This window comes from Equus quagga, chromosome 2 (assembly GCF_021613505.1).
Source record: "Equus quagga isolate Etosha38 chromosome 2, UCLA_HA_Equagga_1.0, whole genome shotgun sequence".
In the NCBI taxonomy this organism is placed as follows: domain Eukaryota; kingdom Metazoa; phylum Chordata; class Mammalia; order Perissodactyla; family Equidae; genus Equus; species Equus quagga.
In genome coordinates, this window is record NC_060268.1 from 25,282,126 (window position 1) to 25,302,220 (window position 20,095).

Genomic DNA, 20,095 nt, shown 5'->3' on the forward strand with positions numbered 1-20,095 from the left:
GACACTGAACCGAGGCCCGAGAGAAAGGGGGCAATAAGGGGAAATGGCCAGGCGACGTAAAGGGGCCGGCCTGGGAAAGCGAGGGTGGAGGTTGGAGAGTGGGGAGTGTGCAAGAGAGGGGCAAAGGTGAGCGCCGGGAGCCGCCTGGGGCGGGGCGGAGAGGGGTGTAGGGAAGGGGCGAAGATCGCCGGGGAGGGCAGAGCTGAGGGGGTGGTAGTTTTCCCGGAAGAGTTCACGTTTAAGGGTTTGCGGTTCCACTTCTTTTGAACCCACCTGCCTTTGCGTGAACCTGAGCGCTCGCCCCCCTCTGCCGTTTCTGCCCTGTCGCCCCTTCGCGGCCATCGCCCCTTGCTCTCGCTGTACCCAAGCCGGTCACCAGAGCCTGGGTGTGGGACGGAGCAGCCAAGAGCTTGTTAGGTGAGGGCCTTTTTGTCTTTGTTTTTCCATTAATGAAACAAAGGTCCATTTCAAACCATTCTAGGCCTCCCAGTAAAACTGAAAATATACGCCTCCAACCCATTACTATCAAAAAGAATGAATACCTCCAAATACTCCTTGCTTAGAAGCCAGAGCTGCAACTGCGTAGGTGGGCCTGAAGGGCAAGTTCAAGGACGTTGCCGGAGCCCAGCTAGCTGGGAAATCAGTCTAGGAGGAACAGAATTGTTCATTCATTTATTCTTCAGCAAACATTTCTTGACCGTTCACTATGCCCTGTACTGGGGATATAGGTGAATAAAGCTCCCCAGGATGCTTGCATTCTAGTGGGGGAGGTGACAAAAAAACAAACTCTCAGTGGCAGTGAGTGCCCATGAAGAGTCAAGCATGGTGAAGAGATGGAGACTGACCCAGGGGAGAAGTTGCTCCTTCAGAGACTCGGGGAAGGCCTCTGATAGTATGGCGTTTAAGCACAGACCCGAGTGGAGCGAGTGAAGGAGTGAGCAATATCAAGGGGAAGAATGTTTCAGGCAGAGGGAACAGCAATTACAAAAGCTCTGAGGTGGGAGCGTGCTTGTGTGGCCACAGCAAGGAGGCCAGTGTGGCTGGAGTGGAGAGAGAGCAGGGGCCACACCAACAGGGGCAGTTTTAGGGCTGTCTTCCTAGGACTTCCCTCGTTTACAACTTGGACCTGACCCCAGAGTAGGATTAAGGGACAGGCCAGCTGGGCAGCAGCCGGGTCTAAAAGGGCACTAAATTATCTCTAGAGTAATTCAGACATTTGGTGCCAGTGAGTTCTGGTGTCTGTCTGTGTGTCTTGGTGACGTAGTAGGTTGGCTCCCATCCACTGACAGAATCCTTGATAACTGCTTTCCTGGACCACCGGTCTCTAGAATAATTTTATAGTGTGCTGGTGCAGGTACAAGTTATGAGGTGTAGCCCTCAGACCAGCCAGCTGGTAGTTGCTTAAAGGCAGCAGTCACAGCTGGAATTCTGAAAATGCGCCATGCACTGTGACGTGCCACTCCTTGAGAGAGATTTATGCTATGGTCTATATTTTAAATGGTTTAATATGCCTACCAAGAAATTGTCAGCTTCAGAAAATTGCATTTAATGAATCCATGTAATAAGCTCTAATTTTGAATGAAAGAATGAGGCTTACCGTTCTTATTCCGAGAGAAAATCAATATTCCCCCACCTCTACTATGTCAACATCCACTAGACATTTACATAATCCTGGTTTGAAGGGGTGCCAATGCATCAGCCTGCCCAGGATGCGAAGGCTTGCTCTAGTCCCCTTGGCTGGCTCTTACCTGACAACACACACATCACCTAAACCAATTGGGGACCTGAGCCGTATGTGGGCTTGCTTAGGATTCTCGTGTGCGTTTGGCTGTACTCCCCAAGTGGCCTTTCTTGGCATGCATTGCCTCTTGGGCATGCATTGCCTTACATAGAGACTGAAATGGTACTGAGACTCTTGAGATGGGACCGCAGAGTTCCATGGCCCTAACCATGAATCCTGTGGCCTCCGCAGGACCAAGGACAACATGTGAGTGGGAGATGCCTAGGAAACAGAATGAGGGGAAGCAGAGAGTTGTAAAGGGCATCAGGAGGGCACTGAAAGTCGCTGGGAGAGCTTAAGTGCTCAGCAACTGTGGGGCCACGAGGGGGCTCAGGGGCTGAGGTAGGGAGGAGGAGGAGCTGAGACTCAGTGGAGAAGGGGCCTGGAGGCAAGGCAGGCGTCAAGGTCCTCTGGGTCTAACCAGGCAGTCCTAGCTTCAGCCCGTCCCCTGGCCCCTCCCCACTGCCGGCTAGAGTCACACATGTGTTTTCCTGTTTTCCATTTCGGTCCCCGTCACCCTCTGCCTTTTCTGTTCCTCAGAGTCAACAGCTGCTGCAGCTTGAGCCATACCCGGGTTCCCCTTCCTAGCACTTGCCTCTCCCCCACACTCGCAGCAGCAGCAGCAGCAGCAGCAGCAGCAGCAGCAGCAGCAGCAGCGTGCTGGTAGCCCCTCCTCCTCGAACCTGCCCAAAGGTCACGGGACAGGTAAGAGGTGGGAGACCAGGGACAGTGGGTGAGAGGGGAAGTGCAGGAGGAGGATGGAGTGGGTGTCCTGAAAATTGGCTGAACAGAGACCCAAGAGCCTCTTGTTTCCTGGTCCCAGCCCCAGCCCTCCCTAGGCAGAGTCCTCTGCCCAGAGACTTCAGCCCCACGTTAATGGAAGCCCTCATCACAGGAGTAAACAATTCTTGTTTCACTTTTTTTTTTTTTAAAGGGACTGTTGTAGCCAGGGTAGAATATAGAAAAACAAATGGTGGAGAACTGGGGAGGGAGGAGCTGAGCTTCCAGCTTGGGGTGATGGGGAAATCTAGCTGTACCAGAGTCTTTGTTTTTTGTTTCTGTTGATAGAGAAGGCAGGACAGACCAGTTGGAGCTAGGAAGGCAGGACATAGGGTCTCTGCGGGAGAAAGTGTCTTCTCACATTTAGCTCCCTGAGCTTGACTGAGGAGCCAAGACCCTGAACTGTGTGCTGGTTCCTGGAGGAAGTGTGTTTTGGTGTTGCCATTCACGGGTGGAGTCAGGGCGAGGAGCTCCACTGCCTGCTATGCCAGGTACTGCATGCTGGGGGCCCTGCTCCCTGTGTTCCCTGGAGCCCTGAATCTGAAACTTCTCCCACAGGCTGTCTGTAGGATGAGTGTGTGTCCTGTAACCTCCACTAGGTCCTCAGAGATGAATGCACCTCAGACAGGAATAAGACAGGGGTGCTGCGTATCAGAAACGCTGTTATCTCCCGCGGTTCCGGACTCTGCAAGGTTCTCCTTTAAAGCCTGGGGCGGAGAGCCCTTCAGGAGAGGTCCTGCTGGTCCCAGGCTGTCTGAAGGGTGGAAGCATTACTCTGAGAGCCAGGGTCTCAGGATGGAGTGCGAGCTGCCAAAGATGGTGCCTTCCTGCCTATGGCTGCTGGTGCTAGGCAGTGGGGAGAAAAGAGGGGGCATCTTTTCTGTGAAGGACAGCCTCCTCTTGCCCAGTTTGCATGGGCTGACTGAAGACTAGGCTAGCAGGTTTCCGCTCGCAGCACTTCCTGGTGAGACCGCTTGGGCATGCTGTTTGCTGGAGTGTGGGCTTCACCCTCAGTGGGTTTATCTCAAGACTCTGTGAAGAGGACTTAATTTTTGAGATACCACCAGCCAGGAACTAAACCCTGCACACTTCTCTCCCCACTTCCCCTCATGGTTTCACCTTCCTGCATCCCTCCTTCATTCCTTTTCTTTGCATCCCATTATGACACATACCCACCCCATGGTGCCAGTAAATTTGGTCTTAAAAGGGCAAGCGTGATGATGTATTTCCGTGTGTTTTTGTTTGCTTTAGAAGTGGGCACCCTAGCAATAGCAGCGCTGCCAAGGCGTTGTGATCGCCTCTCATCTCTGCAAAGGGATGAGAAAGGGGAGGAACAGCCAGGAAGGAGATGGATGGGCTCCACTGAAGCCTTTAGCCCAGGCTTCAGGCGGAAGGACACAGCAGCTTTCCTTTTAATCTAATCACGTCCTCCCCCAGGTAATTCATTAGGGAGCCATCTGAAGTGCTTTTGCGTCTGAGAGGAAAGCCTAGAGACCGGGGAGGTTGGGAAGAGAGCACAGTGCGGTTCTGAGTTTGGGCTCTGTGGTTGAGCCTCCCCGACTTCCTCCCAGGTCAGACCCTGGCACGTGACTTAGTGCCTGCCTTAAGGGGCTGCAGGGAGAACTGAGTGAGATAAGGCATTTAGGTGCTTAGCTGTGTGTCTGGCCCGGGTAAGTGCTCAATAAATGACAGCTATTATCGTCATACGAGTGTATCGGGGGAGCTGGGAGAAAAGGACAGTCTCCTCTGGATGGATTTCAGACATTTGTGAGAGTCGCTTGAGAGAAGCATGATCTCTGCGAAGGCTAGCACCAGATTCCCTTGCTTGGTTTAAAAAAAGTTTAAGGGGCTAGAATGGGAGGATGTAGGGTAGAGATAAGGACACCCCAGGGATTTTTAGATCTTCTTTCTCTGGTTGTAGAATAACCAAAGAGAGTTAGTAAGGGTGTGAGAAGAGACAGTTGGATTTCAGAATGGATAGGGTGTATTTCTTCTGTTGGCAAAAGAGACCCTGAATACCAGATTTAAGTAGACTAAGATAGAATACTCTATGTGATTTCCAAAAATTGCTCAACTTCTTCTGTCTGTTCTAGGCCTGTCTGTCCAGGATAGCCCAATGAAATCTTATTCCCCATATTTTTAGGAAATTGGAGTGAACTTGTAATTTGTACTTACCCCAAAGATCCTGGTATGTTTTCTTAAGGATAAAAGGGCATGTAAGTCGGATGGGGATGCAGCCAGTGGCTTGAGTCATATTTCTCAACCTTGTTTCCTTGGAAGTAGCTTGAGGCTCACCCTTGGGGTAATGACCCAAGTTTAGGGGTAGCCTCCCCACACTGTGTGGGGAAGTGTCAGAGTTGTCTCAGGACGCCCAGTCACGGGGTGGAGGGACAGCAGTTACACTTCCTCCAATCTCAGCATGTGAACAAGCCTTTGTGTGCAACCTTCCTGCCTTTCTTGTTTGGGGGAGAGAGAGAAGTGGGCTAGGGTGGGGCCTGGAGGACAGAGAGAGAGGGCTGTGCATTCTTTCTCAGCCACCGCCCTGTCCTCAGTTAATTTGCTGAAGGACAGCTTCCCTAAGGCTGTAGAAACTGCACCCAGCTTACCCTCCTCTCTTCTGGGCCCTCAGTCCTGGAGCAGAGCTGACAAAGGAGATTCCTGAGAGCGTCATCTTATCACAGAAAGTGCTGAGCCAAGGGCTCCTAGCCACCCCTTTTGCAGATGTGAAGGGCCAGTGAACCTTGGACCCAGACAGTTGCTTAACCCTCCTGTCCTCCTCCCTCCCGCTCCGCCTTTCTTGACTTCTTGATTTGACTGAAATTCATAAGCATTTGCCTCGCCTTTCCTTTTACTGCTGGCTGAAAAGGAAGAGCCGTCAGACCACAGTTCCCGGAGGCTGCGTCTCCTGTGACTGCCGCTGGCCACCTCGGGAACCTGTTGACCCCAGGGCCAGGGAGTGCGTGTGCTTCCCACCCTCCCCCTCAGCCCTGCCTGTCTCCCTCTCAGCTGTCTCCTGCTCTGCGGTGCCCAGCATCAGCTGCCCGCTTCAGCTGTTTCTTTGCCTCGGCTTTGGGTGCTGTCTCTCTGGTAGCAACTCCTGGGTGGGGAGCGGCCATCAGCTGCCTCCAATCACCTCTAGGTTGGGCTGTGCATTTGGATTGCCCTTATCTCATTCATACTGTTTTTGGCGATGCAACTATGCTGAAGTGAGGGATTTGATGACAGTAGGCCTGGAGTACTAGGGACTGGGAAAGTTGTCTGGGGACAGAAAAGCAATGAAAAGAGGAGCCTAACCTGTTTTCTTTCAGGGTGGGGTAGGGCTGCTTGGGCTGGAGATTTCACCTAAGGGTTGTTAGGGGATGCTCCCTGAGCAGAGGGAACGGTTGGGGTTTCCAGCAAGAGATCTGAAGTCTTGAAGTTTGTCAGAGCTGGAGTCCTTCGGGAACAGAGCAGTGTGGTAAGGAGAACCCACAGATTAGCTGCCTGCAAGGTTGGTTCCTAAGGTTGCATCTCAGCACAGGTGACAGGTATACTGAAATTGGAGGGAAGACAGACTTTTTTGGGGTAAGGCTAAAAAATGTAGGCTCAAATAGTTATGGTTATACCTGGGAACTGCCAAATTGGCCTTATTCCTGTCTCATATCACAGCAGGCTCAGATAAAACCAGGATTTTGTTTTCTGTTTTGTAAATCAGGTGGGCAGCACCAGCCTAACGATGGGAAACAGATGCTTTCTCTTTGGGGAATGAGTGCCTTCCTCAACAATTCAAGTTGGGGTCATTTTGATGAGCCAGCTGGAGAAGAAGAGGTCAATGGGAGGTGGGAGGCAAGAGAGAGGTCTCTGAAATGGTGGGCAGTGGACAGGTTGCCCATACTGGCCCCTGTGGGAGAGAGTTCTAAGCAATTGCCAACCACCCCTCCAAACGATGGTTATATATCTTCATTTTTCTTCCTTAGAGGGCAATGCCAGGAAGCTGGTGAAGTCTTTCTTCTCTTCCTCCACCATGGTTGACGGTGTTAAGTATCAAGTGGCCTCCCAGCATGAGAGCGATGCCTCCCCATTAGCCGACGAGGCCAGCCCAGGGGCTGAGCAGGTAAAGCTGAAGAAGGAGATCTCACTGCTCAATGGCGTGTGCCTGATTGTGGGGAACATGATTGGCTCGGGCATCTTTGTCTCCCCCAAGGGCGTGCTCATGTACAGTGCCTCCTTTGGCCTCTCCCTAATCATCTGGGCCGTAGGGGGCCTCTTCTCTGTCTTTGGGGCCCTTTGTTATGCGGAACTGGGCACCACCATTAAGAAATCTGGAGCCAGCTATGCCTACATCCTCGAGGCCTTCGGGGGACTTCTTGCCTTCATCCGACTCTGGACCTCCCTCCTCATCATCGAGCCCACCAGCCAGGCCGTCATTGCCATCACCTTTGCCAACTACATGGTGCAGCCCCTCTTCCCCAGCTGCTTCGCCCCCTATGCTGCCGGCCGCCTGCTGGCTGCTGCCTGCATCTGTAAGTGGGGCTAGGGCAGGAGGTGTGGGGTGGAGCCCTGGGCAGAGTCAGGATGTGAGTCCAGTCAGCCAGTAAGAAGGAGATGGAAAGGAATGCTTTGACAAACACTTTTTTTGGCTTTTGTTATTAAATTAATGTGTGCTTTGTGTAAAAATTCGGACAATACCAAAGTGTAAAAAAAAAAAAAAGCAATTTATCTTTCCCCCAACTTCCCTCTGTAAACACCATTAGCAGTTTGCGTGCCCTTCCTGATTTTTTCTTGCTCCTTCTGACATAGTTCTGTTCTACGTTTTACAAAAATAGAATCATAGAACACATATAATTCTACAGCTTGCTTTTTCCCCAGAATTCTTTTCTACGTACAGATCTACTTTTTTTAAATGCGTCATGTAATTCCATGTTAATTTTAAGGATGAGTTCTTTATTTAACTAATCAGTCCTCTGTTAGTGGCCATTTAAGTTGGTTCCAGTTTTTCAGTTTTACCCATAGTGCTCTAGTGAATATCCTTTTGCACTTGCCTGGGTTTTTCTCTGGGCTAGATTCTTAAAACTGTCCTTTCAATCCACCTTGACTTTTTCTCCGTCTCATAAATATTTAAATCTGTACGTTCAGCAGAGCCGCACTGGAGCTACCAAGGGGCTGATCCTCTACAGCTCCACCCCTCAGGTGGCTCTGTTCTGGAAAAATCCCCTCGCAGCCTGGAAGACCCTGGGGCCTTGGAGACTCCTCCCACCCCCTAGCTGTGGAGAAGCTCAGAAATTCTGTCAGTTTAAGGGGCAGCTGCCCCAGCGCACTGGGGCGCAGGAAGAATTTTGTACTAGTGCAATTGCTTGCTGGATCACCCTTCTCCAATCAGCCTCATATCCCTTTTTCTTTCAGTTTCTCCACTGCCCCATTTTACTCCTCAGCCTCTTCTCCAGCCTCCCTGTTTTTACTGTTGGGCAGAGAGCTGGCTGTCCTCTCTGGGGTCCTCCTGTGCTTTGTGGGTCCGTGTGTGTGGCTCAGACTCATCTTTGTGTGTGTGGAGATGTTTGTCACGCATGGCAACAGTCAGGGAAGGGTGGAAGGCACTGCCTTGTGTTGCAAGAAGGGAGTTTTCCCCTGAGGTCCTAAATGTGATCTGTAATTTCTCTTGCATCATTTACAGATGATCTGGTAGGTTGACTTACTAGTGAAACTAATTTTAGGATCTGTCGGTCTCCGGGTCCCCCCAAATGTGAGTACATAGTTACAAACCTTTTGTAGGGCAAAGATTATTCCATCTAAGTAAATTTCCAAGTTGGCTGCATCCCTTTAAACACCAGAGTTCTATTATTTTAAGCATCTTTGTTGGAATGTCTTTAACACCGATGATATGTCTGCTTTCCTTCATAACTTGACATTTCTTTTTGTGACTTGGGGTTACCATTGCAAATCTCAATTCTTGTATGACTATGAGGCCTTCCCAGGCCACTCGGGTGGGGATGAATGTTTGCTTCCTCGGTGGCCTCAGACTTTAGTTCATCAGGTTTTATTTTTTTGATCTGTGTCATCTCTGACAGCAGTCGTTCTTTGATTCTGGCATGTGCCTACTTCCATCAGTCACCCCTTTTTATTTTGCTGCTTCTAATTTGGGAACAGAGACTTACTCAAACTCTTGTACACCCACATACACATCCGCACATATGTACACCCTTGTAAGAATACGTGCAAAGTAGCCACAGTTATGATTAGTCTGCGTGGCTCCCCAGTGAATAAAAGACACAGAGTTTTGTGCATGGATTTATGGCGTATGTTTGAGACAACTCTGTAGAGTGAAAAATGCACAGACTTGTGTTTGAGGCTGGGTTCAATCTAATTGCTGCGTGGCCTTAGGCCAGGTGCAGTGACTGTTTACCCCCGGGCTATCATGAGAATGAAATGAGATTCAGTGAAAGCCATAAATCATGATTTAACTGTAACTGTAACATATCGATGATTATTATGCTTAAAATTATGATCTTTCTTGGCTGTTTACAGCCCTTTTCCTGTTCCTTCTTCTTGGTTTTCTCCTGAGCAGTTTCATGGCTTGATAAAGGAGACATTGCTGCGTAGGAAGCATCTGGACAGACTGTCCTCACAGGTCTCAGCATCTGACCTGTACCGGGTGCTCATTAAATGATGACTGAAGGAAGAAACTCATGAATCACATGTCCCTGAATTCTTACAGTCTTGGTGCCCTTCTGAACCTTCTTCCAGATCTATCATTAATAACTTCAGAGGGACATAGAGAACGAAGTCCTATAAGCAGCCAAGAGAGAGAGAGTAATTTTAAACATAATAATCATCAATACGTTACACTTGAGTCGTGATTTGTGGTTTGCAGTGAATCTCATTTCATTCTCACAGGAGCCTGGAAGCAGACAGTCACTACACCTGGCCTAAGGTCACGCAGCAATTGAACCCAGCCTCAAACACAAGTCTGGTGGACTTTTCACTCTACCAGAGTTGTCTCAAAGATATGCCGTAAACCCATGCACAAAGTGAGGACTTAGGCTAAACCTTCAGATTTAGCAAGAGAAGGGCTTTAATGTAGAACTTTAATTCAGGAAACATTTAGGGCATACTATGTGCTAGGTGCTAAATATTCTAGTTAGTGCTGGGAAGCAAAGAAGAATAAAGTGTGGCCCTTGCCATGCAAGAACTCATAGTCTGTGAGGGAGACAGACATATTAACAAATAATTGGGGGCCGGCCTGGTGGCACAGCAGTTAAGTTCGCACATTCTGCTTCCACAGCCCGGGGTTCGCCGGTTTGGATCCCGGGTGTGGACATGGCACCGCTTGGCATGCCATGCTGTGGCAGGCGTCCCACATATAAAGTAGAGGAAGATGGGCACAGATGTTGGCTCAGGGCCAGTCTTCCTCAGCAAAAAGAGGAGGATTGGCAGCAGATGTTAGCTCGGGGCTAATATTCCTCAAAAACAAAACAAAACAAAAACAAAGAACAAAACCAAATATTTGTCATGCAATATAACAAGTATGAAAGAGGTGCCATAGGAGCAAGCAAGACAACTTTCTTCTCAGGAGGAGAGCTTAGGAAGATGATACAGAGAATACAATGTCTAAACTGAATTTTGAAAAGATAGGTAGCTAAATTCTAGGACATTTCTCAGAGGAAATTGCATGTGAAACTGTGTGGAGGTGCCAAAAGGCAAACAGAATGTTCAGAGAATTCCAGGTAGTTGGTATGGCTAGAATGTGGGGCGGGACAGGGCCGAGGAGGCAGATACTGGAAATGTAACCCAGGGTCAGCTCAAGGAGGGTTTTACATGGGGCCTAAACAGATTAGACTTTATCTTGAAAGCAGGGGGAATCTATTGATTTTAAGTGGGGAAGTGAAATCAGATTTACTTGGAAGAAGAACCCTGGTGGCCATGTGGAGAATGTTTTTGGAAAAAGTGGGAGATGGAAGGTAGGCAGACCGGTTTAGGAAGCTGAAACCTGAATCCACATGAATGGTAGTGAAGGCCTGCACTGTGGGCAGGGCCTTTGGAATGGAGATGAGGGGATGGATAAAGAAATAGTTGTAAGGTGGAATTTCTAGAACTTCTGGATGTGGGGGAGGTGTGGGAGCTCTTAGAGGTGATGCTAAGGATTCAAGCTTGGACAGATGGGAGGTGATGGGGCCTCCATCTGAAATAGGGAAGGTGGGCTGAGTGATGAGGTAGAAGGGTTATCTGGGGCTTTTGCGGGGCTGCTCATGTGGCCCTTCCATGAGCAATGCCTTCCTTGGGTCTTCATGACCCAGAATTGGTCATTTTCCCACCAACTGAGTCACACTTACCTAAAACAGAAGCTGATGTATAAATGATGATGCCAGTCTACTAATGTACGATGGTGAGCATACATATGTAATTTCTAATGACCAGTGGTGTGTGTTCACTATCAAGGCACTTCCTTCCTAGTATCATAGTCACTGGGAAACCAGTCTAGTAATTGGGGACTTGCTTGCAGGGCATGGAATCAGAACAAAGGAAGAAAGTTGTGACTATTCGAGAAAAATTTACTGAATGTAGTGGGTTCTATAAAACATGGAGCTGAAAGGTAGAGCCCCTGTCTGCAGGGAATGCAGTGTGGTGGAGGAGACAGGCAAAAATAGTCAATGAAATGTATCGTATATGGTAAGTGCTAGGAGCGGGTGGAGTGCGGTGTATTCAGGAGATGATGTCTGCACTCAGTGCTGAAGGGTGCGGAGGAGTCAAGTGGTGGGTGAAGCACCCACCTACCACAGCCTACAAGGCCCACTCCAGCTGACTTCTCTGGCTCACCTCTCTGCTCCAAGTACACTGGCCCTTTTGCTTTTCCTCCAATTTGCCTGGCATTCCTGCTTCAGGGGTTTTGTACTTCTTGTTCCTTCTGCTGGGAAGGCTCTTTCCCCAGATGCCCTCAGAGCTTCTTCCCTCACCCCGTTCACGTCCTTGCACAAATATTACCTGACTTGTCCTCTCTAAAAGTGTCACTCTTAGACTCCCAGCCTGTTTGGTTTTTCTTTAGAGCACTTATCACCACCTGACATTAATTATTTTACTTGTTTGTTGTCTATCTTTCCCTCTAGAATGTAAACATCATGAGAGTAAGGACTTTGTTTTACTCACTTGCTGAGTCTCTGGCACCTAGAACAGTGCCTGGCATCTGCTAGGTACTCAGTAAATATCTGGTGAATGAAGAAGGGGCAAGGACATTCTAGCGCAGGGACAGGCCCTGTAAAGGCACAAGGTGAGAAAAAGTGTGGGGTGTGCATGGGGGAGTATGGGATGTGTGGGGACAAAGGGAGGCAAGGAGCTAGAGCATGAAGCAGACCTTTCGGGAGGTTTAGATTTTATCCTAAAGCCTCTAAGGAGCCACTGAAGGGTTCTAAGCAGGAGAGCAGTGTAGCTTGGGTGGGACCTAAGGGCAAGGCTGGGGGCAGAGACGCAACGCCGGTGGTTAGAAAGCTCTCGTAGCAATCCAGGCAGGAAATGACAACAGCCTGGACTAGCGCAGTGGCAGTGGGGGTGGACAGGAAAGAATGGACCCGAGAGCAATTCAGAAGGTATAATCAGTACAGCTAATAACACTTATTGGGATGTCCAGTGTAAGAGAGGTGGGGGATGAGAAAGATGTCCCCAGCCTGTAAGTTCTGTGCTGCGGGGGCTGTGCCTGTCTTCCAATCCACTGTGTCCCCAGCAAAGAAGCAAAGAGAGGAGCTTCATAAATATTCCTTGAATGAAGAGATGAGGCTTCTAGTTTGGACAGCTCGTGGGTGGTGGCATCATTTATGAGGACAGGGAGGATGGGATCATATTGAATTTGAAATTTGTAGGCTAGTAGGTGGATGTGCCCATATGGAGCAAAGGAAAGAGATGGGGCTGGAGATTGAGCATCCAACAAATATTCCTGAAGCACTAGCCAAGTGCAGTTCCTAACACTGGTCATTGTCCTTATGGAGCTCTCAGTGTGTGTGTGTGCATATGCACATGTGTGCGCATGTGCATGCTGAAGGGGGCAGGATGGGCGATGCAACACGATTACAATGGATTATGATGAGTGTTGTGATTTGTGAGGCACAGGGAGCCAACAGGAGGAGACCTGAACTAATCTAGGAGTTTAGAACTCTCTGTAATAAAGTTTAAGCTGATACCTGAATGATGAAGAATTAACTAAGAGTAGAGAGGGAAGAGGAGCATCTCAGAGCAGCAAGAACAGAATGTATAAAAACTTGAGGACAAGAAAGGAGGGTATCTTTGAGACACTGAAGGGAGTTTAGGGCGAGCGGCAGCATTGTGTTTAAGGTAGGAAGGTTGCGAGTTGGCCTGCAGAAGTAAATGGAGGTTGGAGGATAGGTTGTTATAAGCTGTTCTAGTTATTATTGCTATGTAACAAATCACCCAAAACTGAGAAGCTTAAAACAATAGTCATTTTATTCTTTCATGTTTCTGTGGCTCAGGAATTTGGGAAGGGCTGAGTGGGGCAGTTTTGACTCAGGGTTTCTCATGTGGTTGTGGTCAGATGGTGGCAGGAGCTGGAACAGGGGAGTGCTGAAGAAGATGGGGACTAGCTGGGCATCTTTTTTCTTCAAGTGGTGTGAGGGCCTTTCCTTGTGGTCATGATCACACGGACTATGTTGTGCTTCCTGACATAATGGCAGCCTCAGAGCTGTTGGACTGTTTACTTGGCAGCTGAAGGCTTCAAGAATGAGTATCCCAGTAACCAAAGTGGATTTTTCCTTGCCTTTTATGACCTAGCCTCAGAAGTCACATGGTGTCACTCCTGCCATACTCTCTAGGTAGAAACATTCACAGAAGACTATCCAGTTTCAAGAGTAGAGGCACAGACCCTACCTCTTGTTGGGTGGAATGCCAAAGTCACATTGTGTGAAAAGCATGTGGGATGGGAGATATTGTCAACACATCTTTGGAAAATACAATCTGTCGCACGAACTGTATTAAGTTTAGTAGGCTTTCTCCTATGGCAATGAAAACCCTCTTCAGGCTTTTAAAGCAGAAGGGTGACATTTGTGATTTAGATTTTAGAACTTGTGATTTTTAGAAAGATTAGTCTGGTGAGAGATGATGGTGCTTGGACTAGAGTTATGTTTTGGAGGTGAGGAGACTGGTTAAGACTTGGACACTGATTAGATATGGGTAGAGGTTGTTGAATGATGATAAGATGCCCAGGTTTCTGATTTGGGTGATGCCAGTTACTTACAGAGGGAATACTGGAGGAGCAATTGGTTTGAGAGAATTTGACGGGGTCAGTTTTGGATAGGTTGAGTTTGTGCCTGGTGATGTCCAGTAGGTGGTTGGATATTCATACGTACGTTCATGAGCCACATAACGACGTCTTGGTGAATGACAGACCATATATATGACGGTGGTCCCATAAGATTAGTACCATATAGCCTAGGTGTGTAGTAGGCTATACCATCTACGTTTGTGTAAGTACTCTCTATGATGTTTGCACAATGATGAAATCGACTAATGACCCCTTTCTTAGAACATATCCCTGTCGTTAAGTGACACATGACTTTTTATGGAGTCATGACGCTTGGGCTGATGATATACTTTTGGGAATCATTAGTGTATAGATGGCAATTGAAATCACAGTAGCAGATGAGATAATCTTGGGACAGGATGTAGAAAGGGAGGAGAAAAGGGCTTAGGATAGCATTCTGAGGAATACCAACATTGAGGGATAGGTATTCCGCAAAAACATAGAAAAGAAGCATCTAGAGAGAGAGGAGGGGAACTGGGAGATGGTAGAAGAGAGCAGTTTGAGAAGGAGTCAGTGGCCAAGAGTGGCCAGTCTGCTAGAGGTCAAGCTAGTTAGGGACTGAGTGGAGTTGCTTGGACTTACCAACATAGAGGTCACTGATGACTTTGGCGAGGGAAATTTCAGGGCAATGAGAGGGGAGTCAGATTTCAGAGATTGTTTATTCATCCAGTGAAATTTGAGTGTCTACTCTCTGCTTAGTTCTGGGCCAGGCCCTGGAGATACAAGGATGACTGTTACCCAGTCTACCCTCATGTAGCTCATAGCTGATGAGAGAGACAGATATGTAAACCATTCTAATGCGGTGTGGTTAGTGTGGGGATGTGGGAGTCTAGAGGAAGGGCTGTGCACCCAACCATGATGGGTTTACACTGAAAGGTAGCCTTTCTGGAAGAACCGTTAAGATAAAGAATGGAATGTCATTTGGAACTGGCAGCTAAGAGATCAGAGGAATCTTTGGTGGTATCTTCAGTGGAGTGGTGGAGTGGACATCAGATAAGGGAAGGGAAGGAAACATAGAGGTGCTTTCCAGAAGACTGAAGGCAAGGAAGGTGGTGGTTAGAGGGAGGCACCAGGGTTGAGGGAGGAGTTTATGGGAAAGATTTAAGCCTGCCTTAGTTGGTTTGAGGATATATTTCTGGAAAGGTTGGATGAAATATCCTTCCTGTACAATAAGGTCTTCTCTATGGTTGGAATGCGTAGGTTCCTTGAGTCAGCATTTCTCTACCTTGAACAGCACAAGGGATGCCCTCATCCTTGTGGGAGGCAGCGATGCATGGTGGTTACGAGTGTGGAATCAGGCAGGTTAAATTTATTAGCTTCAGTTTCCTCATCTGTAGAATGGAGTCTCTACCTCACGGAGGCATGATCTATATTTCTGCCATATTTTCATCCTTTTCTATTCAGTGACAATTTCAAGAGGGCAGCTTCTGCTCCTGTCAGGGTGGCTGACTGTCCCTTTGTAGGCACAGTCTTTCTTTAGAACTGCTGATGAACTGCAGCCCTAGATATGCTAGTATTGCTAATAGACCTTGAAATCGTTTACTGCTTATTGCTTAGGTAAGTTTTTTGTATGTGTGGGTGACTTCACTCATTGCTGATTTCATTGTCAGGGTAATCACGTGTTGCCCTGTCTGCCAGGAATTCTGCCTCCCTTCCCCCAACCAGCACCAGCCTCCATGTATTCAGTCCAGGTAATGCTGGTCCTAGTGCCCACCTGCATCCCCTTCACTGCCCCAGACTAGATGGGTTGCTTCTTAGTGACTTCTGTAGCACCTGATTCTTGTAATTGTCCATGTTCACTTTTTAATTTTTAATTTTTTTTTTGAGGAAGATTAGCCCTAAATTAACATCTGCCGCCAATCCCCCTCTTTTTGCTGAGGAAGACTGGCCCTGAGCTAACATCTGTGCCCATCTTCTTCTACCTTTTACATGTGGGATGCCTGCCACAGCATGGCTTGACAAGTAGCGCATAGGTCCACACCCGGGATCTGAACTGGTGAACCCTGGACCGTTGAAGTGGAATGTGCGAACTTTAATCATTGTGCCACTGAGATGGCCCCCCCCATGTTCACTTTTTAGTGAAGGCTGGGGACTGGGTCTTAATTGCAGAACTTGCGCAGGTCCTGGAACACAGTGGATGCTCAATACATGCTTGTTAGATGAGTGGACGGATGGATGAATGAATGAATGAATCCTGAGTTCTGAAGGAACCCTGCTGTCCTCTCCAGGGTATTATAAATTGTTACTATTCCCAACCAGAGAGCTATGCAGATGGCCCCTTGTGAAGCTGATTATTCTGGCTTCTGAGTTTTTTGAGGATTGCTCCAGTTCTCTCTAGCCAGAAGCCCCATTACCCGAGGGGGAGATGATCCCTCTTCCAGTCCCAGATACAAAGGCAGTCTCGTTGCTGCCTCCCAAAGGATGAGGGTATCCTCTGCACTGATCAAGGGAGAGAAATGCTGACTAAGGGCACCCAAGCTTTCCACCCGTGGAATTCTAACGCTGGAATTGTTCCAGTCCTTGCATACAAATAGGGAGGCACATGGTGTGGTGGAATGTGTATACAAGCTTTGGAGCTGGCTACTGGCTGAATGGCCTCAGTTTTCTCAATTGTAAGATAAAGATAATAAATGTACTCTGTCAGATTAAATTAGATGACGTATATAAGAATGTAAATGACCTAACACATAATTGTCAGTCTAAAACCGTATCTACTGCTGCAAATTGTATTCACGGTCATATGGATCTGATTAATTTCTAAAAACTTTACTTTCTACATTCTGTCTTTGGATGACTTAAAAGCAGTTTTAATTTTACAGTAGCTCAGAGATCAGAGAGGAGGGCTGAGGGGCCGGCCCTGTGGCTGAGTGGTTGGGTTCATGCTCTCTGCTTTGGTGGCCTAGGGTTTTGCTGGTTTGGATCCAGAGTGCAGACATGGCACTGCTTGTCAAGCCATGCTGAGGTGACATCCCACATGCCACAACTGGAAGGACCCACAACTAAAAATATACAACTACGTACCTGGGGGCTTTGGGGAGAAAACGGAAAAATAAAATCTTTAAAAAAAAAAAAAAAAGAAAGGAGGGCCGAGACTCTTCTTCCTCTTTTGCAGGAGAGGTGGAACTTTTCTCTTGGCAGAGTCAGGGCTAGGTGTCCAGAAGTCCTCCTCCACATGACTGCCCCTTCTTTGGAGCTGACATGCATCAGTCCACTGTTGGTAGTGTTGGACAGTTGTGTTCCTGCCTTGCCTACTCTTATCCATCCTGTAACCTAGGTTTTTTGCCTTTTGTTAACAGGACATTTTAGCTCCTGTGTCCTCAGTCTGCCCACGTACCAGTCAGCCAGCAACATCTACTCAGGGCCCCCTGGGAACAGACTACTGTTCTTTAGGGATCAGGCAAAGAGTCTTTGTGTCCCTGACACTTGACCCTGCTGACTTGCGTGTAGTCGGTGCTTCAACAAACGTCAGCTGGATGAATGAACAGAAGAAATGCTTCCAGATTCAGCTTGGCCAAGAAAGGCATTGTGTGCCTTTGATTTTCAGGGTAGTGGTAGGAGGCTGAGGGCCGCTGTGGGAGCTGGGCAGAGGGGAGGGCAGACAGCTCGTCCTGAGTCTCCTAGAGCTGCTCGTGGACTGTAGAGGACTTCGGATCTCTCTCTGTCTGAGAGCTTTGGCTACGTGTCCTTGTGCAGCTTTTCCTGGTACCAGAACCACTGATTTCTGGTACTTGTGGCTAATGAGGTGGAACAGCCAGATGCTGGGCCCCCAACTGATTTTCGCTCTTTGAACCTTTTACTTGGAAGCCAGTTACCTCTCCCGGAGGGATTTTCCCAAGAGCCATTGTAAATTGGAGGTGGGGAATCTAACATTTCGTGTTCCACATTCACAGCAACAAACAGGCTAAAGTCAGAGCCTTGGGTTCTTTCTGTTGTGGGTTCACTGTGAACTTTGAGACAAACTCTTCACCGGCGTAAGTGAAGTGTGTGGGTGCGTAGAGCTCTGTGCTGGTTTGGTCTTCAGGGCTCTTCAGGGGTTCATCCTTCGTCTCTTCCTTTTTCTGTTCTCTTTCTCTCTGCCTCAGAAGAAGCTGAGGGGATAGCCTGGAGGAGGTTGGGAAAGGAGCTGGGGTCAGTGGGTCCCAACCCTGGCTGTACATTGGAATCACCAAGGGGGTTTGAAAAAATACTCGCAGCCTCTTCCTCTCCCTCCTGTTTCCCCAACCAAATAAATCTGAACCGCTGGGCAGAAGAATGGGAATTGGCTTAGAGAACAAGAATTGAGGAAGCAGAAGTTGCTGTTGAGGAGTACTGATGGGGGCCTTGGGAAGAGAGGCTCTCAGTTGTCACCATGCTTTAGAATCACCTGGGGAGCGTAAACATGCCGATACCTGGGCTCCGTCCCAGAGTTTCTGACTTCATTGGCCTGGGTGCGGCCTGAGCACTGGACTTTGTTAAACCTTGTCAAATGATGCCAGTGTGTAGCCAGGATAGAGGAAGGCTGAGTTAAGTGAAGAGTTTAGGCTTATTTTGATCAAGGCTGTTCTGTATGTGATTACGGAAGGTAGCACACCCAAAGCAGGCAGATCATCAGACTCCCCTGGGAATGCCTGTCTCAGACCTTCTGCATCAGGACTTCTGGGGTGGAGCCCTGAAGCTGGCCATTAACATTCCTCAGGTGATTCTGATGCTCGCTCAGGCTTGGGGTCCTGTTTCTGAGGAGCTGAACTAGACCTAGCTGAGCAAGCCAGTAAGGATCCGATTACCAAGGACTGGCCGGCTGTGAGAGGGAGCAGATGGAGTGGCGTAGTATGCGAGCCTCCGGGTGCCCCTCAGAGTGGCGCAGAGCCACAGCGACTCTAGAGCTGACTGAGTTCCAGGAGGCGGAGTAGGAGGAATCTGCTCCAGTGACCCATAGGGTTTATGCTTGGTGTGTCTTCTTGCCAGATGCTCTCACCCATGATGCCTGAGTAAGCGAAACGGTTCTGTAGCCTAGAAAGGTAAATGAGTTTGAGGGCCATCTGTTATCTGAGAGCTATAACAGCATCTGAGAAGGAATGGAAGAAATAATACATCAAGGAGAAAAAGCGATTTTTAAGGTGTAGAGAGTATCCTAAACTGGCATTAGACAACACAAACAAAACAAATGGAGATACAGCAGAGAAAAGGCGGAAAGGCTTGAAATTGCTGGGTTCAGGCAACACATCTGAGGCTTTTTCCGAGAGCTTGAATTTAGTTCTTCTGAGGAAGTAGCAGCGGTATTCTGGAGACATCTGGGTATTAGCAGGCCTGAGCATACCAGTTAAGGGGCTTGGCTGCTCCCTGAGCGCTGTGACTGACTCCACGTAGACAAGCCTACTGCAGAGACGTGTGGTTTTTCTTGGGCGACGTATGATGAAGAGCTCTTCATGCCAATTAAGCCCATGGACTGCTATCCTTGTGCCCATTGCTGTAGGATGAATGATGTCACACATAAGAAGACACCTGACATGTCTCACTGGTGACTTTGAAGTTGAAGATAGTGAACTGAGTGGCAGGTGGAATTTTCATCTCTCTCTCAATCAAAGGCTGTGTGTGTGAAGGAGAAAAGAGACCAGAGAACATAGTACCTGATTGTAAATGCTAAGATACCGGAAGGATGGACTCTGGCAAGGCATAGAGCAGATGTCACAGAGATTGGGAGAGATGCGTTTAATAAGGCTGTAAACTGAAATTTTAGAGGAAAGGAGTAAAATGCACAGATAAAACTGTAAATCTGGGTATTTTGGAGGCTAGGAGATAGTACATAGAAAGAAGAATAAAGCTGGAAACGGTGCTCAGGAATGCATTTAGAGAAAATAGGGTAGAAGATTGGGAATGAGGCTTTTGGACTCATATCTGCAAACGTTAAAAATAAAGCTAATAAATATAGTTGCTTTTTACTTTTACTGCAAGGAGGGAACAGTTCCGTATTTGATTAGATTTGACAGTGAAAGAGTACACCTTGTTTAAGAGTGATGGACTTGCTAGAAGCGCTGAGATTAATGTCGTATATCAAAGAGAGAGGTACTTGGAGGAGGATCTGCTGTAAGAAGGGATGCCTGCTCCCTCTGGGCAAGGTCACGTTTTGATTCTTTTGATTGCAGCGAGAGGGAAATTTCAGTACACCAAGGCACAGAGGCCTGTCAAAGGATTTCACTTGCCCTTTTTTTCTTTCCCAACAAATGTAATGAACAGGACCACCCAGTGCTGCTTCCAGCTCTCTACCTGCAGGTGGGTTTCTT

At 48.2% G+C, this 20,095-nt stretch overlaps 1 protein-coding gene across 6 annotated transcripts in view; it reads left to right on the forward strand.

The window, feature by feature from the left end:
• The window catches only part of SLC7A7 (solute carrier family 7 member 7), a 34,044-nt gene that overhangs the window by 2,053 nt on the left and 11,896 nt on the right, over positions 1-20,095 (forward strand). The window contains exons 1-3 of one of the 6 annotated variants that reach the window (XM_046654113.1): positions 304-417; positions 2,321-2,485; positions 6,517-7,062. In XM_046654113.1, the coding sequence (XP_046510069.1) occupies positions 6,564-7,062 (499 nt within the window). In that variant the 5' untranslated portion in view covers positions 304-417; positions 2,321-2,485; positions 6,517-6,563. Of the gene's footprint in view, positions 1-303; positions 418-2,207; positions 2,486-2,905; positions 3,052-3,879; positions 3,998-5,409; positions 5,517-6,516; positions 7,063-20,095 lie in introns of those variants that run through there. The other 5 variants (XM_046654116.1, XM_046654115.1, XM_046654112.1 and 2 more) reach the window with 5 other exon arrangements.